Source organism: Acipenser ruthenus, chromosome 14, assembly GCF_902713425.1.
Source record: "Acipenser ruthenus chromosome 14, fAciRut3.2 maternal haplotype, whole genome shotgun sequence".
Lineage (NCBI taxonomy): Eukaryota > Metazoa > Chordata > Actinopteri > Acipenseriformes > Acipenseridae > Acipenser > Acipenser ruthenus.
In genome coordinates, this window is record NC_081202.1 from 29,907,877 (window position 1) to 29,926,913 (window position 19,037).

The 19,037-nt window shown below is 39.6% G+C and overlaps 1 protein-coding gene across 1 annotated transcript in view; it reads left to right on the forward strand.

Moving 5' to 3' along the window:
- The window catches only part of si:dkey-82f1.1 (DENN domain-containing protein 2A), a 56,598-nt gene that overhangs the window by 7,769 nt on the left and 29,792 nt on the right, over positions 1 to 19,037 (forward strand). The window contains exons 2-4 of the mRNA XM_034032249.3: positions 8,314 to 8,412; positions 12,579 to 13,550; positions 17,724 to 17,851. Coding sequence (XP_033888140.2) covers positions 8,327 to 8,412; positions 12,579 to 13,550; positions 17,724 to 17,851 — 1,186 coding nt within the window. The 5' untranslated portion in view covers positions 8,314 to 8,326. The remainder of the gene's footprint in view (positions 1 to 8,313; positions 8,413 to 12,578; positions 13,551 to 17,723; positions 17,852 to 19,037) is intronic.

The following is a 19,037-nucleotide window of genomic DNA, read 5'->3' on the forward strand; positions in this document are numbered from 1 at the left end:
GGAGGACTGATGCCTGACGACTGACTCGAGGAGGACTGATGCCTGACTCGAGGAGGACTGATGCCTGACGACTGACTCGAGGAGGACTGATGCCTGACGACTGACTCGAGGAGGACTGATGCCTGACGACTGACTCAAGGAGGACTGATGCCTGACACAGAAAGGAGGACACCATAGGATAACATAACATTGAATTGCATTTTATTAGGTGTGAGCTTTTTTAAAACAAGAACAAACATGCCATACGTCACGGGCATTGAACAAGTACAAGGACAAAGGAGACTTGGGTTCTGTTCAAATAACAGCTCCCCCCGACAGCTATTGCTATTGAGGGAACAGACAAATGGGAAGCCAGGGTAGCTTTATGTGGAAAGCAGCAAGGAAATGAAGTCAAGCCTGAAAATAATGACTTTATAATACTCTTTCAAGACTTGTAACTGCAGTAAACTGAACTGAACTGATACTGTTTAAACTTGGACATTGAATGGGTTAAATTCACAAATCTTATGACCAACTTATTACATACAGTAGCTATAAAACAGTTTAGTAAGCACTGTAATTCAAAAAAATTACAAATTACAAAAGCAAAAAAAATAAAATGGATGTAATGAATTCAGTGGCTGTGCTCTCAGTGTAATTGTTTGAGAATGGTGAACTGTTTATGAGCAGTAACCTAAACTGAAGCACCTACATGCAAGTACACACTTTAGGAAGTGCTATGTATTCAGAAGCAATTCCATGGTTGATTAGTGACCCAGTGCATTGAGATGCATAACCAGTGCACACACATACAGGGGTCTTCATAATCTCACTATGAGAAATGGAAAAGTGGTACATTTACAAATCTGCAGTTTGCTGGATAGAACCCAAATGCAACCCAAAAGGTCTATAGGAGGCTAGCAAGCTATGATACAAATTTGAAAAAAAATGAAAATTCAAGGCAAGTGTGATCACAAAGGGAGATAATACCACTATTGTGCCAAATTCCAAATGGCTGGTCCTCCACAGATGGAGGGAACAAATGATTATTGTCTATGGGAGCGAATATTGAGAGTTAAAGGCCCATCTGAGCTGTTTCCAAATTTTGAGAGAATTACAGACTGTAGGACTGTTCATAAACTTGGAGGTAGACATAGACAGAGGGAGGGAGGAACACAGAAGACCTGGCAAGGATGAGGCAAGACATGAAGAAGCCTCCATGGATAACCAGGCTCGCCAGAAGGACATAATCCATAAATTGGCTGACCAATACTCCCAGTACTCGAGGTCTCTGAAGCAGAGCCTTACGGATATGAGGAGACTTTTTATTCCAAATAAATGAAGAAATAAATTTGTCTAGGGAGGTGAAAAAAGATTTAGCGATAGACAGGGATACATATATGGACATTCCTTAGCAGAACTTTGTAACTCTTAGACACATTTTTTGATAATGCTGCCAAGCCAATACCACAGATTTTCTTTTAAATTCCCACGCAAACAAAAGACATAATGGTAAAAAGCACTGCTCGTTAACATATTAACATTATTTCATAAATCAACATAATTTCGGAAGTCACATTAACGATTATTTAATAACGAAATAGGCACAACGAATCAGTCCTACATAACCAATTTGTTCATTAACTGCATCACCTATATATATATAGAGAGCGAGAGCATGAGGTAGATTTATTTATTTATTTATTTATTTATTTATTTATTTATTTATTATTATTTTAATTTTCATTTAGTAAATCGGCCATTGATTTTACCCCATTTTTCTCCCAATTTGAGATGTCCAATTGTATTTTAAGCTCAGCTCACCGCTACCACCCTTGCGCTGACTCGGGAGCGGCGAAGATGAACACATGCTGTCCTCCAAAGCGGGTGCCGTCAGCCAACTGCTTCTTTTCGCTCTGCAGGCCCGCCATGCAGCCAACCCAGAGCTACAGCGTCGGAGGACAACGCAGCTCTGGGCAGCTTACAGGCAAGCCTGCAGGCGCCTGGCCAGTCTACAGAGGTTGCTGGTGTGCGGTGAGCCGAGGACACCCTGGCTGACCTAAGCCCTCTCCCCCAGGCGGCGCGCGGCAAATAGTGCGCCGCCCCCTGGGAGCTCCCATCCACGGTTGGCAGTGGAATAGCCAGGACTCGAACAGGCAACCTCCAGGCTACAGGGTGCATCCTGCACTCCACGAGGAGCACCTTTACCGGATGCACCACTCGGGAACACCTTAGGTGTTTTTTTTTTTGTTGTTTTTGTTTTTTTATAAAATAACTCAGTCTGTATTAAAATGTATCTACTAAAAATGATATCAATAATTATTTAGACTACATAATATAAAGTATTATAATGTTCTAGAAACCTACATTTGTATTTATACAGTATCTTAAATGTCTATAACATTCTGTCCCTATATACGATCCCTATATACTATATATACACTACATATAGGGAAGATATCAACCTAGATATATTACCTGTGTAAAGTTGGTCAGTCTTTAAAATGTTTAGTATTGAGTCTCTGGTCTGATGGGTCTGCAGATCAAATGAGACAGACAGAATGGCTCAGCTGATGCATTTACATTCCTTCAGCTCAGTTAATTCAATCACTTTTGCTAACAAGCGCCGCTGTTTCAGTTTGCTCTCAGGAGAGCAGAATGATTTACTAGAAGGGGGAGGGTGTTGCTGTAGGCTTGGCATGACTTTACTTCTCCCCTTTTCAAAGCTGAAACAAGACCCTCTATACAGCAGGGGGAGATTTTGAACCCCCTCCCCCCCCCCCCCCCCCTCACACACACACAATGAACACACCCAGGCCTCCCTGCAGAACAACTTACTTTTTGACTTGTTGAAAACAAAGGCTGGCATATTAACAGCAGACTAAACCTTTAAAACCTCCCTGCACTTTAACACTCCATTCTCATCTCCTTCACTGTTACATAGCACACTAGTTATGAGCACTAGAACATGGCATAGCTATCAAACCCTGTAATGCTCTATACCAGTGCTTTTCAACCTTTTTTTTTAAAACTGTCTGGAGGGTTCAGCTCTAGCACCCCTTTACAATGTTTGCTCTGCTAATCTGATTAACACATATATATATATATATATATATATATATATATATATATATATATATATATATATATATATATATATATATAATGTCACTACAGTTTGGGACTGACAAACTGCTGGTTTAGGACAGAATACCAAACAGTAATTCTTAAAACTTTTAATTGCCTTTTAAAAGTCTGTAGGAGCACAGAATCAAAAGACGGTATTTGGCAAAGTTATTATAAATAATCCAAAATACTATTTACTTACCACTTACCATCCCAGCATAATTATGTGCCATTTAAAATGTTTACAACATCAAAAACATTCACCTCAAGATAAAACTATAATAACTGAAAATGAAAAGCCAACAGAAAGGAACTGGTTATAACTTTCTGTCGCTTTGCACTTTCTGTAGACTCTCTTGTGAGTTATCCCTTTCTTTTTCTTTTGCAAGTAAGAAACATGTCCAATTTTGACTCGAGAAACGATATACAGGATAATCTGGATGTACTCTATCAATCATTGAAAACAAATTAAACCAGCCGCTATTGCTGTTACTGAAATGCAACCGTGCCTAACTCTTGCATGCGTACAGGTGGATGATCGTTTTGAAACTATAGTCAAGCTATAACCTTTGAGCTAGAGATAATATATAATACAGTTTAAAAAAAAAAAAATTCAAGGTCATTATTTTCTATCTTTCATTTTGCATTTAGACGTCCTGCGTACCCACTCTGACTCTTAGAAGTACCCAGAGGGGTACGTGTACCCCCGGTTGAAAACCCCTGCCCTAGACAGTTTTACATTTTTTTTTTAAATATATGTATTATAAGGAAGGTCATTACTGTCTTATTAATCATACATGTGTGTCCTCTAGCAGATGGCAATCATAACCTCCCACTGCTGTAGGTAGTTGCAGGATTATGCCATGTGGGCCAGTTATGTTTAAATAATGAGGTTTTTCTTTACTGGGACTTAAAGACACTGTTCTTTTTAAAGTGATATTTTTGCATTTAAGTTTGCCTGCCATTTCTTTGTTGATGCAGTAAGTCTGTGTGGATGTTCAGATCACTGCCGTTGCTTCTTTGGGCAACTGATAAAGGATTATAAAAAGGGAATTCTGAAATGAAAACAAATTATATCTAAACTCACAAAACAAATATCATGCCCACTGCAAAGGTACTGCTATTAACTTATAATATCACTAATATCACAAAGTTTGAAGATGGTGCAGAGCTTTAAAACACAACAAGATATGCTGATTTTTCAAATTGCAATGGCCCCCACCCCTCTATATTTTCCTTCTTACCAAATCCATCAACATCAAAATATATTAATGTTAGATTCTGTAATGCAGACCACTTCCATATCAACACCAAACATGTCTCAGTTAGTGTGTGTCTCACTGTTAACCCAGGTCACAGTTGTAATGCATTGTTTTAACTGATATCTTACAGGAGCAAATCATTCTCAGCTGCCTAAATTAGCACAAAAACCTTTGCTCCTTTAACAGAACTGTTAGCCCTGTATCTTACACAGCACTAAAACCCCTTAACTCACAGCTCCACAGTCTAATTTCCCGCCCCCTTTAATGTACGTAAACACACGGCACCACATTACCAGTGGTACAGACACTGTGCATGTCCTGTAGGATTCCCACGGGCTGCCAGATAACACTGTTTACTGTGTGTAAGGAAGAGAGTGATCCCCACTGAGTGGAGCTAGCCCCATGCACAATGTCTGGCTCAAATCCAGAGCCTGTTATAGGATCTATCTGGGAAAATGGGGCCCCAGACCATCAACCAGAACATTGACTTCACTGAGCTGAGATCAGATTCCATTGTTAGTTTTATTTTATTTGACTTTTTCCCTGTAAAAGTCCTGCTAAAGGTGCCCCAATATATGAGTACCACATTTTAATCATGTTATACCATGTGTTTTTCATTATTAAACCATGCACGTTATATCACCAACTGATTCTGGTTAACCACTGCCAGACCATGCTTGATACATCAGCTAAGGCATGCTTAATATATCAGCCAAGGGATGAAATTTAGAATGCTGAGGCAGGTTAATTATGTCAAATCGGGAATTATAATCTGTGGTTTAGCTTTTTAATGAATGAGCAAATTATAGGAGCGGTATTTGCACGTAGTCCTGTAAAATCTTGCAGTGCTTTTAAAAATTAAAAGGTGATGTCATCCTGTTACATTAAGTAAAATTATGTTTCATTGCTGAAGGAAGCTAAATTCACTTGTGGCAATGGAGCCTAGTGAGGACTGAGGACTTGAAGGCAGAGTGTAACATACTCTTTAGAGCTAAGGGTCAGGAGGCTAAATGACCTAAAGGTTAGGAATGAGAACTGGAGGCCTAGTAAAAGCCTTGAAAACATAGGCAAGTATGGTCAATAGAAGATATGTATGAAAAATAAGAAATGCATAACATAAGCATAAGCATAGGAAAAGTATAGGAAATTACCATGGTACATTTTTCCAGTTATCTTCCCCCAGTATGTAATTTGGCTTGTTGGAACTTAGTGTTAGCTTCCTTGGTTTGTTGATTGATTTGTGGAGTTCACACTGCTGGACGTGGGCCCAGGACATGCCCCCACAGAGCAAAGGGAGGCTGTCAGGGAAACCGTGTTATTTATTCCCCTTGTGCTGGACCCCTCAATTGATTTGTGTTTTTATTGAGAGCAGCTTAGGAAAAGCAGCTGCCAGACCTGCCCCAAAATGATGCAGTAGTAATAAAATGGGGGTCTTGGAGGCAAAGGGTAAATAATGGCATTATCTGTAGGAAATGCAAGACCACTGTGAGCTGTTCTGTCAAGTTACAAATGCTGCAAAGGTATGACTATTAGACCATGGTGTCTCCCAGTATTTAACTTGTTAGGCCACCCTATCTCTGAGTCCTCAACTCTAACCACTAGGCCACTGCCTCCCAGTACCTCGGCTCAAACCATGAGGCAACAGCAGATGGCTGCTCTTTACAAAATAATTGTGGGAGTTGACTTTTTTTGTTTGCACTGTTTACAATGGTGAATTCTCAGAAAAAAAAGCAGCAAATCATTCCAAAACAGAGACAGATCTCATTCAGATAGGAACAATGAAAGCGCTCTAACACCAGGACTGCTTATCTATTCTGTGAGTTCAGCCTCTGACAGACAGTATTGGTCTAAGACAGACCCACTGCAATCAATACTGCAGACCAGCACTTCAAACACATCAACCTTCCACAATGCAGACCGGCACTTTAACCACTGACCAGCCAGCCTTACCACCTTCTACGCTGCAGCCCATCGCTTTCTGTAATGACTGATCTAATCAAACCCACTACATACCACTCTGTAGCCCAGTCCTCTAACCACTGAGCTCCTCAAACCCACAACCTTCCACACTGCAGCCCTGCATTTTCCCTAATCACCAAGCTCCTCAAACACACTACACTTCACACTGCAGTCCAGCACTTTTGTCTCCCCACTGAGCTATATAAATCCTCTTCCTTCCACACTACAACCCAGCACTTTTCCGAACCACTGAGCTCCTCAAACACATTATATTCCACACTGCTCTTCAGTATTTTCTCTTACCACGAAATTCTGAAACCCAGTACCTTTCGCACCACAGCCCCCACTGAGCTAATCATACCGTGACAAAACAGCACTCTAACTACTAAGCCACTCAAACTCCCAGGTCCCAGTTCAGACCATTGCAGTTCATAACCCTGCTTTCCTCAGCTGAGCCACTCAAACCCCCAAGTCCCAGTTCAGACCAGTGCAGTTCTTAACCCTGCATTCCTCAGCTAAGCCACTCAAACCCACCGGTCCCAGTTCAACCAGTGTACTTCTTAAATCCTGCTTCCTTAGCTGAGCCACTAAAACTCCCAGGTCCCAGTTCAGACCAGTGCAGTTCTTAACCCTGGGACTAATTTAATTTGTTTAACAAGCATCAGAAATGAGTGATTTTTTTGTGAAGACATCTGACTTTCTAGGCAAGGATCCAAGCTTAGAGTAGTACACTGAGCTTGAAACAATGGGAGAGAGAAAACCCTTTGGTTCGACTGTACCCCAGCAATAGTGCTGCAGCCGCTTGGAACAGATGCTTTCAAAAATGCCGAGTGTAAAAAACTTCTACATTGTAGAGGTTCCAACAATGTTGGTATATTATTGTACAAACTTATTGAAAATATAGTTCAACAGTGTTTCTTGTAAATATTATTAGGGTAACAAAAAACTTTGTAAAACAGTCCATGAATACTGCATAGGCAGGTGTTGCATGAAGAATACTTGTTGTGTAATAAGTGCTTCACTATAGGAAACAGTACTCGTGGGTTACTGAATACAATATTTATAATATGTGTAGTGTTTCTATGACTTTGTAATGTATTAAAATGGGTTTCATTAAATGTTCTTTCAGACTGACATGCCAATTTTGACTGGCATTTTCCATTACTTACTGTAATAATTGCCTTCCAATTCTCTCTGACTAAAGCATCTTGCATCCAAACCAACTGCTTGCGAAGCTCCTAAATCTGGTCTTGTTCTATTAAAAACATTCTTTATTACTTGTATTTGAGTCTCTTTCATGTGTGTAGGAGCTAGGGCCTGCAGTGCATAAATCAGCCAAAGTATAAAATAAAATGGGTGATTCTAGAGAATAAAAACTACTGCACACACATAGGGAGGGCCCTCATACGTTTATAAAATCAACAGTTTATCCCAAATGAAATCTGAGAGGTCTATAGGAAGTCTATGCTAAAAGTTTGGAGAAAATAGGTAAAGACTTAAGGCAACTACTGTCTTGTTCACCAAGTACAGTGTGACAGAAAGTCAGAGTCAGACAGATAATATAAGTACATAAGGGTCCACATTTTGAATGAGAATCCTAAAAAAAAAAGGGGGATTTGTTTATCACAGGAATCTCAATTTAGGGTTTAAAAGATTATTGATGTATTTATTTTTAGTGTGTATTTGAAAAATATAACCAATTTGAAAGATTCCATCTGTTAATAAGTGATAGCCAAGGTTTTGTCAGCATTAGCAGCCTTATCCCTGGTTCACTTTTCTGTTATTTTCTGTGTTATTTTTTATTTGCTTCATTCTTATTATTTATTTGGGGATTTACAGAAACTTGGGGACTTTATACTCTGGATGTATCACCCTGTATACTGTTCATATGCTTTCTTTATACCCTGGATTTCTCAACCTGTATACTGTTCATATGCTTTCTTTAGCTGCAGATGGTAGAATCTTAACCTGTTTTTTTCCCCTACAGGTGTGTAGTGACAATGCCAGTTGCTAACACAATGACTGCCAGTAGGGCGGTGCTGGTGAGCAGGAACTTTGAAAATTGTAATTCCCAATCTATTGACAGGTAAGATGGCTTCAAATGATCTATTTTATTTACAGTCCAATTTGTTTTAGATTTCCCAAACAAGCAACCTTCCTCACTCTCCAACTAACCAAAGTGTTAAAATCCATGTTCTTACCTTTTACTAGCCACAGTGTCTTTAGCACTGCCCCCCTTTTCTAGAACATACTTTCCACTACATTGCTTTATGAGCCAGATAAGGGTCTAATTCAATCAATTGTAGGTCTTAAGTTTTTGCTCAAGTGCAAAGTTTGCATTACTATTAAAGTTTCAACACTATTAGTAAATGGCAAATGTTCCCCTGGAGCGATAGCTTTGCAACTGTTGTTCCCAATTTATTTCTTTTTTGGTGGGGGGGGCTTGCAAGGAAACAACTTTTTTAAATTAGAGTATAGTGTGGCACCAAACTCTTTAAGCTGTCATAGGACAATTAGAACTTTAATCAAACCATCTGGGTCACGCATGCATTTTCACTGCCTCTTCTGTCCTCTCTGTGCCTCTCCCCTCTCCTCTGCCTTTCTGTATCCCTGAGCTTTGTGTGGTGTTATTGGATATCTTGTTTGTCCCATCAGCCTCAGGGAACCTCCCCTGTTTTACTATTGCTCATTCACATGCTGCTTCCTCCCCCACCAACCTGCCCACTAACCACTGCTGACCACAGGACCAGAGAGGAAGCTCTCATGTGGCTTTGGGTGACCACAGTGTGTGGCTTGAAATGCTGCAGGAGTTGTCAGATTTTAACAGAGGAGCTGTGTGCATGTTCAGAAGCATATCAGGGCAATGCTTTAAAATCATGTTTCCCTGAGACCATTAAGATTCCAGGTTTTTTGTTTTAACCAGAACCAATGTAGGATTATAAAATAAGTTCCCCACAATAATGAACTGTATTTATCATCCCCTCCTCCAATTCCTTAAACAACAAAATAACATTGTTTTGTATGTGACTTCTGAAAGTCTCCACAAGTTTCTTAAACTTGAAATAAGCTGAAGTTGAAGATTTTTTGATTTTTTATCAGTATTGTAAGAGCGAATTCAGTTATCTTGTACACTTGCTTCTTCTCTTTCTGTAAGGCTAAGGTTTGTTATTGCTGAAATGCCTCAGCTACGTGGTTTTAAAAAATGACATGTTTTTAGGCACCACCTGTTAGAGAATACCAGTGACTTATGGGAAGTGTTTTCTGTTTGTGATGGTAAATCACAGGTAGATGTTTGGAGAAGGGTGTCCACCTCTCCAGCGCCCCCTACCCAACATCTCTTGGTTCCTCTCTACATTAGTAGGAGCCCATGGAAAGACAGCCCGCCCACAGCATCTGTTTGTGGCTTGGACCTTGCTCTCAAACACCTCTCCTGCCAACAAGATGAAAAAAAAACCTTTTTTCTAATTCCTAGCTGTCGTGTTTGACCTACTTTCTCATTCCAATCTTTCCCACTTATTAAATAAATAGGACCTTTAAATAAATAGTTTGTGTGGAATTAATTATCAACTCATTTAAGCAAAGAGGTCTGATTAATTGGGCATGGTTGATTGGTTATGGCTGTCCTTGAGTAGTTATGTTCATTCATTTTTTATTTTTTATTTTTTATTTAGTGTTACTGTACATTGAGTGACGTTAGTACTGGATGTAGAAAGTTAGGGCTCCAGCTGGCAGCAGTTAGTGGAACTGTGAGAGTTTCTGAGAACACACCTCAGTAATGACCTGAACAATCTCAGTCACAGATATGTTTTTTAGTGATGTGGGACAATGTCCATGTGGCCAAGTTGGCACCAGAGGTCAAACAGAAAGATGAGCTGTTTCCAGATAAAGTATTATATTATGTGGCAGAGCAAGAGTTTTGGTGTTTTGTGTGTGTTTAGTTGGTGGTTGGCAGGGATAGGGTTAATTCCTGTCCCTGCCAAAAACATGTGAGAATGTGGCTGCTCCCATGCTATAAAAGGAGAGCAGGGGGGAAAGTGTGGAATAGCCTCCCCAAACGAAAGACTCAGGTGCCACCGGTGACCACATACTAAATGTATAGTAGTATTTGTAGATCTTTTAAATGGTTCCTGTATTTGTAGATCTTTTAAATGGTTCCTTCTGTAGTATTGCTATTTATTTAATTCTGTATCATATTCAAACTGCTATTACCAATGAAATGGGCACAGTGGAGACATTGTGAACGAATGATGAAACAAGTTATGCTTCATTGATATATCAAAGAGATTTAGTGCAGTTTAAACTCATCAATAATGTTATGTTCAAAGGACCTGATAATTCAAGTTCCGATCAGTGTGATTTTAACAGCTTTGTAACCATTTCAATACTTCACAGTTATCCATCACTCTCCATTTCTTTCCCAGTATTTGTTAACAAAAGCCATACAGTACACATACACACGTTCTTGCCTGGGTTAATTAAATAAGCTCTCTGTTCTGTTATTTCAATTATTCACCATGTGGAACCAGTGATAAAATTGATACTGATAATAAGAGGTAAAACACTCTTTTAAGCAATTTCTACTGGCAGAAAAAAAACTTTGAACAAGCTGGAGGAGGCCCTTGAGTCATGGCTTTATCCCAGCAACTGACTCACCTCACATGTGACCAGTGTTGCTGGCTTTGTGCCTCGTCCCACTCAAGGGCTAATTGTAAACAGGCTTCAGTGCATCTTCTAATTAGCAGCAGATATTGCTTCAGAGACACCCTTCAGCTGTTTGGGGAACATATCCGGAGACATTGAAAACACATTGAGATCTTGTATGGATCAATATACCGGTGATTGTAAAATGTGTTGACCACTTTGCACTGCTGTTGTGGACAGCCCTTCTGTCAGCCCTAGCATGATACAGCATGTTTGAAGGTTGTCCTCCACACAAAATGACTGGGTCTGGTGATCCTGTATTTTTTTTCTGCTGACATTTTGCCCTTTCCAACAACACCACACCTGAGAGCGAATTCTTATAATTTTGTGATGAGCCCCCCTCATGAGCCTAAGAAAGGAGTGTTAACTGTGGCTAAATCATTTTTTAAAATTTTGTATTAGTATGAATTGTACCATTTTGGTTTATTTGTGAAGAAAATATATGTACATTTTATTTATTTTAAATACATTTAGCATGTCCAATTACTATTTAACCCCAGATTTTCTTTTTGGAATGCCCAAAGGAGGCTGTGTGGTCCAGTGGTTAAAGAAAAGGGCTTGTAATCTGGAGGTCCCCGGTTCAAATCCCACTTCAGCCACTGACTCATTGTGTGACCCTAAGCAAGTCACTTGTGCTCCGTCTTTCGGGTGAGACGTAATTGTAAGTGACTCTGCAGCTGATGCATAGTTCACACACCCTAGTCTCTGTAAGTCGCCTTTGATAAAGGCATCAGCTAAATAAACAAATAAATAAAATTACATTATATATACTGTATATATATATATATATTGCATGTATATGGTGCTTTTTATACAAAAGTCACAAAGCACTGTACAGTACATAGCAGAAAAAAGAACAAACCACAATACATTTGTAGAGCATGTCACACATACAACTGCCAGAATCAGACCATTTAAATAACAGTATACACATAATACAAAAGCAGCAATTTTAAAGTTACATTAAAACCCACTAAGGTAAGAAAGGCATTTTATAAAAGTGCGTTTTTAGTCTTGACTTGAAAACTGTAATGGTCCCAGCTTCCCTGACAAACAAAGGTAGAGCATTCCATAATTTAGGAGCATGTTGCTTTGGTTGACCCTAGGAATAACCAGCAGCCCCGCATCCTGTGATCTCAGAGTGCGGTTTGGAAGATATGGGGTCAGCAACTCCTGCAAATAACTCGGTGCTAATCCATTCAGGTCAGGGCCTTGTAGGTTAACAGCAAAATCTCAAAATCAATTCTATACTGCACAGGGAGCCAATGTAAAGAGGCCAAAATGGATAATATGTTCACTTTTCCTGGTTTGAGTCAAAATTCTAGCGGCAGTATTCTGAACAAGCTTCAAGTGTCTTGACGAACAGTTGAAACTCAACAGGGACACACAACCCCTCTCAAAAGATAGTCTCCATTTCAATAGATTTTAAACAAAAGTTGTTTCTTCAGGCGTGAGCATTCAGTGGTAAGCTTTGAAAAAACTAAACGTTTTCATACTGGTTGACTTGATTCTGTATCCTTTTGACCCTGTGTGCCTTCTTTCCTCCTGCAGGCTTCAGTTTTGTGGAGTGAGGAGAGGGGAGATTTTGGCTACAATTGATTTGGACTCAGGCCTCCAGTTGGAAGGGGAGACCAAGACCCCGCTGACCTCCTTGGATAATCTGACTGACGCTCAGGGACGCACCACCATGCTGACCCAAAAGTGTATGGGCGTGGACCATCAAGCCAGTGAAAATGGGCTGACTGGCAGCAACAAGTTTGCCAAAAAACTGCCTGCCAACAGCAAGCTGGGCCTCAAAAGCAAGGCCAGTATACGAGACAAGATCTCTCAGTGGGAAGACAAAAAGGAGGTCCCATCCCCACTTCTGACCAGAAAAGAGCCAGAAACGGTAAAGAAAGAGGAGAAAAAGACCTCTGAGGTCCGAAGGGGAAATAGCAAAAGATTTGTGGACTGCGAGGAGGAGGACCTGGGAAAGGAGAATTCAGGAAAGACCAGAGATTTGAGGTCTAAAACCCCACAGGCACCTGTGAAGAGGGAGAGTAAATTAGAAAAGGGGATTAGCGAGAAGTCATGTGCGAATGTCCGGGACAATAAGTCTGTTTTGACTCACATCAAGAAGCTGGAGCAGGCCTTGAAGGAAGGACCCAGCCAGCCTCAGTTGGTAATGCCAGGCAATTACTTCTGTCCTGCCAAGGAAGAAGAAGTGGAGGGGAGGGAGAGGAGGCCAACTGAGCCCATTTTTGGGACGCTGGAGGTGTTGAGGCCTGGCAGCAGGATGAGCGATCAGGAAAATGTCTACACTGAGCCAGGAGCCCCCACCATCAACCCTCTCCCCAAGCCTCAGCGCACTTTTCAGCACGATGGGCCGGGGTCTCCCTCCAGCACAGCACCGGGGCTAGGGAGGGGGAGGAGGAACTTACCACCACTGCCTTCTATCCCTCCACCACCCCTCCCCACCTGCCCTCCCCCCAGCATCAGCAGGAGAGTCTGGGCAGACAGACATAGAAACAATGCTAACAACAGGTAAGAGGATGATGAATTTCTAAATACTTGGGGAGCAACAAATGTGAGGTACTCGCTGATGCCTTGTTTCTATGTGCAACAAACTGCAACAATGAAAACATTTAGAACCTTTACCTTAAGCAAGTGTAAGGAGTATAACCTCTCTATTTTTCTTTATTTAAAATGTAATTTGATGCTGCAGTTATTTTATTATGTTTAGGAGTAAATGTCAAGTGTTTTTGATTATTAACTGCCAGGGTCCTTTTGTGCTGCACTCTTATCTGGGTGCACAATGTCTCCCTTTAAATCATTTTATAAGACTGTTTTTTTCTAATTACTAAAATAGCATAATATATTATATAATATTAATGTGTGATAATATGCTGCAGCTATTATTATGGGGTTTTATATTGAAACGGTAGTTTAAAATGCGATAGTTAAAATGTTTGTTTAAGAAAGTTGCAACGCTTTGCAGTAATTTAAGATAATTATTTTGCGAACTAAAAAATGTTAATGACTATTTTCTAATTAAAACTGTTGGATAAAACTGAAATGCATAATGTTGTGAACAGTTTTGTAATTTGATATTTTGAAAAAGTAAAACATTACTGTTATGCAAAAAGAAGGAAAAAGAAAGTTTGATCTTTGAATGGCTTAAGTTGAATTGAGTTAAATAAGAAAGAAAGAAAATACTGAATAGTTTTCAAAAAAACATTTTCTTTATTGGAAATATTTTTGCAGTTTAATACAGTGATGTAGTATTAAGAATAGTAGTTTATTTTAAACTGTATTGTTGAAATGTAGTTTTAAAAGAGTAAAAGCTAAGGATATTGAATAGACATGTGACTTAGTGTACAACTATAAACACGATTGCATGGCAACTTTATGCAGGAGTTTAGTTTTAGAAGCTGCATAATAATGTATAGCTTGTATAGTGAATTGTGCATTGTTTCAATGAAGGTCATTTGCTTATTTTCTGTTGTATTTCCATTCCCTCTATTGTGGTCATACTACTCATACTTCTACATATAAATGTGCACTATCATAGTAATTGCGCCTTTAGTGCTACACTGTGATCTGGCTCCACAATGTAAACTGTGTCTCCAGATTTAAAAATGTTCAGTTACAAAATGTATAGATTAAGACACAAAGAGAGCCTGGAGCCATTTATTTTTAACTGAATGTAAGGGTAGACCTGGCCACCAGCGACAATGGCAATTCTCTCCTACACAAGTTTGTGCCAGGTCCATAACCGACAGGGGCTTCAAGGAAAAACAGATGCTACAGTGTATGAAGTGGTGTTAGTGTCTCACGAATGGTAAATCATCTCTTGGATTCAGAGCGCTCAGACAAAGGAGGATCTGACGTGCTTGAAAGATTAACACATTTGGGCACATAAGTGACACATTTAGGTGTGTCACTCTGGGAGGTCGTCATTTTTCTACTTGTGCTCTTTCCCTCTGGAATTCCCTGCCTCATGTTGTCGGAAACTTTGATGCCCCAGAAGAATATGAGTCTCTATTAAAAACCTCCTGTTTTTTCCAAACTTGAAAAATAGACATTTTTTTATTGTAATTGTTAGTATTTTTAATTGTTGTAATTAATGTTTGATCTTATAGTTTACTTTTTGCTTGTTTTGTAAAACGCTGGGGATGGCTTGCATGCAGGCGCTATATAAAAATAAATTGATTGATCGATTGAATTGCTGTACATGTGCATCTGTCAATACGAATGAAATTTGTGAACTTTCAAAATCATGAAATAACTGGGGAGCCCTGTACAGTATGTGATTCTTACTGAATGTGAAACAGTAACTGTTAACTTGTTTGATTGGTAAGGTCCAGAAACACGTACACTCAATTGCAAACTCACCGTGAGCTTATTTCACGAGAAGAAAACATGCTGCCATCCAGTGAAAGCCCAGGCATATAGGTTTGTCACCGTTGTGCATAACAGTTAAGGACACATTTTAATACAAAATTGTGTACTACAGGCATTATATAGTTTAAAACAAGATACCTTTTGAACACTGGACATTTTCCCCTGAAGATTGGTCTGGGCAGAACTTAGGTTCTTTACATAGCATACCATATGTGGTTTGACTGTTCACTGGGTTTCAAAAGTTTGGACACTCAATTTCATGGATTTATTTAAATTATTAATCAAATCATGAAAAGTGTACATAAAGTACAGAAATGAGCACACACTCAGATACTTGTCAGTCGCATTTAACCGTCCTTGTATTAAGAAACAAATCAATTCCCTGTATATATATGTAACAAATTAATGCACTTACCTGTCACATGTGATTTTCTGACTCCGTTACCAGTTTTCTGATACAAAGCCCATCTCTTCAATATTACAATTTATTTGATTATCCGTCACAGCCCACGTTTTTTTTTTCTCGCACGTGTAAATCAGTCTGTCTTTATTGTGCAGTTACACAATCGCTTCCTCCAGTTTCACTTGACAAAAATGCAGCAACAACAAAGCGAACAAGACCAAATACTGTAATGTAAAGCAGTTAATCATGAAACAGTTTTAGATACTGTGATGTATGTTCTTTTAATCTGTGATCTTTAGTTGTTTTTGTGCATTTTCATTTGCAATTGAACTGTGACATTAGGGCCTTATCAAGCACTAATTCTGCAATTTTGATTACTGACTGTGGATACTGTTTTAATTCTGGAAACTGTTTTTTTTTATTATTTTTTTTTATCTTTTGCTCAATTACATTGCCTTTTATGTTTTGCACAGTTCTGTGCATGGGTAACATTTTGATTTAATTTTGCTGTTGGGTCGTTAATGGTGAATGTTACATACTGCTACAATTAGTACCAGATGTATTACAGTCCACGTGTCCACAGTCGTCTCTTTTGGAAAGTGATATTTTCCGAATGCTATCATTCTGAATTAAAATACTTCTTCTGTTGAAAATATAGTACTGTACCAACAAAACAAACTACAGTACATCTAAATGGATGCCTACTTATTTTAAAACAGTCCTTTCAGCTATGTATTTTTGACATTGTATCTTTTTTGTGTTCCCTGAAAAATGGACAAGGGTTGGAATGGGCCAAAATGAAATAATCAGATATGTGTCACACTCTTTTAACTGTTACTGATGACAACATTTTATAAGGTCGGATATGTGAGTGCTGATTGTATATATATACAAACAGGTTTTACTGTGTGTGAAGCACTTATCTCTAAGAAACACTGGAATGATTACAGAAGTAATTAAAATAAGCCACAAGTGCCATTTTATACTCCCAGAAGTAGATGTATCGTGAACCTCTCAAAAGTCCTGAGTTAAAAATGAAGCCTCTAGGGTCTCCCGAATGGCGCATCCAGTAAAGGCGCTCCGTGTGGAGTGCAGGATGCGCTCTATAGTCTGGACGTCACGAGTTCGAGTCCAGGCTATTCCTTTGCCGACCGAGGACGGGAGCTTCCAGGGGGTGGCGCTCCATTGGCTGAGCGCCGCCCGGGGGGAGGGAGGGCTAGGTCGGCCAGGGTGTCCTCGGCTCATCGCGCACCAGTGACCGCTGTAGTCTGGCTGGGCGCCTGCGGGCTTGCCTGTAAGCCGCCCGAGAGCTGCTTTGTCCTCCGACGCTGTAGCTCTTGGGTGGCTGCATGGTGAGTCCGCAGTGTGAAAAAAAGCGGTCGACTGACGGCACACGCTTCGGAGGACAGCGTGTGTTTGTCTTCGCCCTCCCGAGTCAGCGCAGGGGTGGTAGCGATGAGCTGAGCATAATAAAATAATTGGCCATTCCAAATTGTGAGAAAATAATAAAAAAATAATTGGCAACGACTAAATTTATAAAAACAAAAAAAAAAATGAAGCCTCTCGGTGGTTACACTTCGCTGAATAGAAACCTGCCTCCACTCTGTGATCCAGAGTGTCCTTAGAGATCAGTGGTGTGGAGTGGCAGACTCTTGGTGCAATATGTATATGGAAGTCTGTTTTAAGGGGTGCGATATGTACAGTATGTGGCTGTCTGGCCACGGGGATGTGCATGATAATACTTTAACCACTATGCTTTGACTTGAAATTATTTTGATCATTTTAAATATATGTTCATATATTTTTGTTAGGGGCTTGTGTGCAAATGTTGGTTGATGCGAGTAAAGGGTTGTAAACCTTTGTAACATGTGTCCTGCATTTTGCGATTTGATCTCTTTATCTTCTTTTAGGAAGTCATACGAGTTTGAGGATGTTCTTCAGTCTTCGACAGAAGGTTGCCAGGTGGACTGGAATGCCCAATCCAAACTGTCTCTTACACGCACTTTATCAGAAGAGAATGTCTACGAAGACATCCTAGGTAATGATTGAACACTTTTACCTATTTCCAAAAGTGTCATCTATGAAACATTGCTAAACATAGGTCTTGCTTTTGTTTCATCTAGACTTGACTATTGCAATGCTTTATTTGCTGGGCTTCTGCGTCATGCCTTATCACGTTTGCAGCTTGTTCAGAATGCAGCTGCAAGGATTCTCACTAGAACAAAGAAAAGGGCTCATAACTCGTCTGTTGGCCTCACTGCACTGGCTTCCAGAATCCCCTGCATTTTAAAATTTATTTTACAAACTTACTATTAACATATAAAGCACTAAATGGCAGGAGAAAGTGCATTTAGTTATAATTAAGGCTACAATTTTGACACGGTAATTTTTGGTACATTTCACGGGTGAGGTGCGGCAAAAAAAAAAAAAATTCACAAAAAGGTCACCAAATAATATAGTTTTAGCTACATCAACATATACAAAAGCTTTTAAATAGCACACCAAAACCAATAATATAAAGACTATTGCTTTTGACTACTGACAAGTTTAAATGTTACTTTAGAGTACAAAACCTACAGTACATACTTCAGACTCCGACATCATTACTGGTCAGAGTTGAGGGTCTCAGTGCGACAAATCAGAATTACGTAATCTACAATCTTGCGACGTGTGTCTTTTTTGGAAAGGCGTCCCTTCACCTGTCATACTAAAATACCTAAAATATCTCTCACTGTCACATACCCGGATCTCTCTAAACAATGTTTGAAATTCTGCCTTTCAGGTTATCTGTTGGTTGAGAGGACTGATGTACCAACGATGTTGCTTTAGGTTTGTTTTAATCCTCTTGTATAGAGGTACAAACTCGGCACATCTACTTAAATTTAAACGTATCCAATTTCGCGAATGCAGTCTGTATTTAAAGTATGAACAACAGCTGCGACCACTTTGTGCAGTTAAGCGACACGATGCGTCCTTCGTTCAGCAAACAGTGAAGCTGCGCAGCTTTTATAGCTGTGTGCTCCTGAAGTGTCACATTCATCTACGACAGAAGTATGAATCAGGATTTAGAGACTTCCATGATTCTGAAACTGCATGTTGTAAAGAAAGTTTCTGTAAGTCGGTAAACTTCTGTTCTCCAATGCATTTGTTCTTTTGTCTTCACAGAAAACAGCTCACACATCTTTTTTTTTGTATTTTAGCTGTGACTCATTTACGTTTGCTCG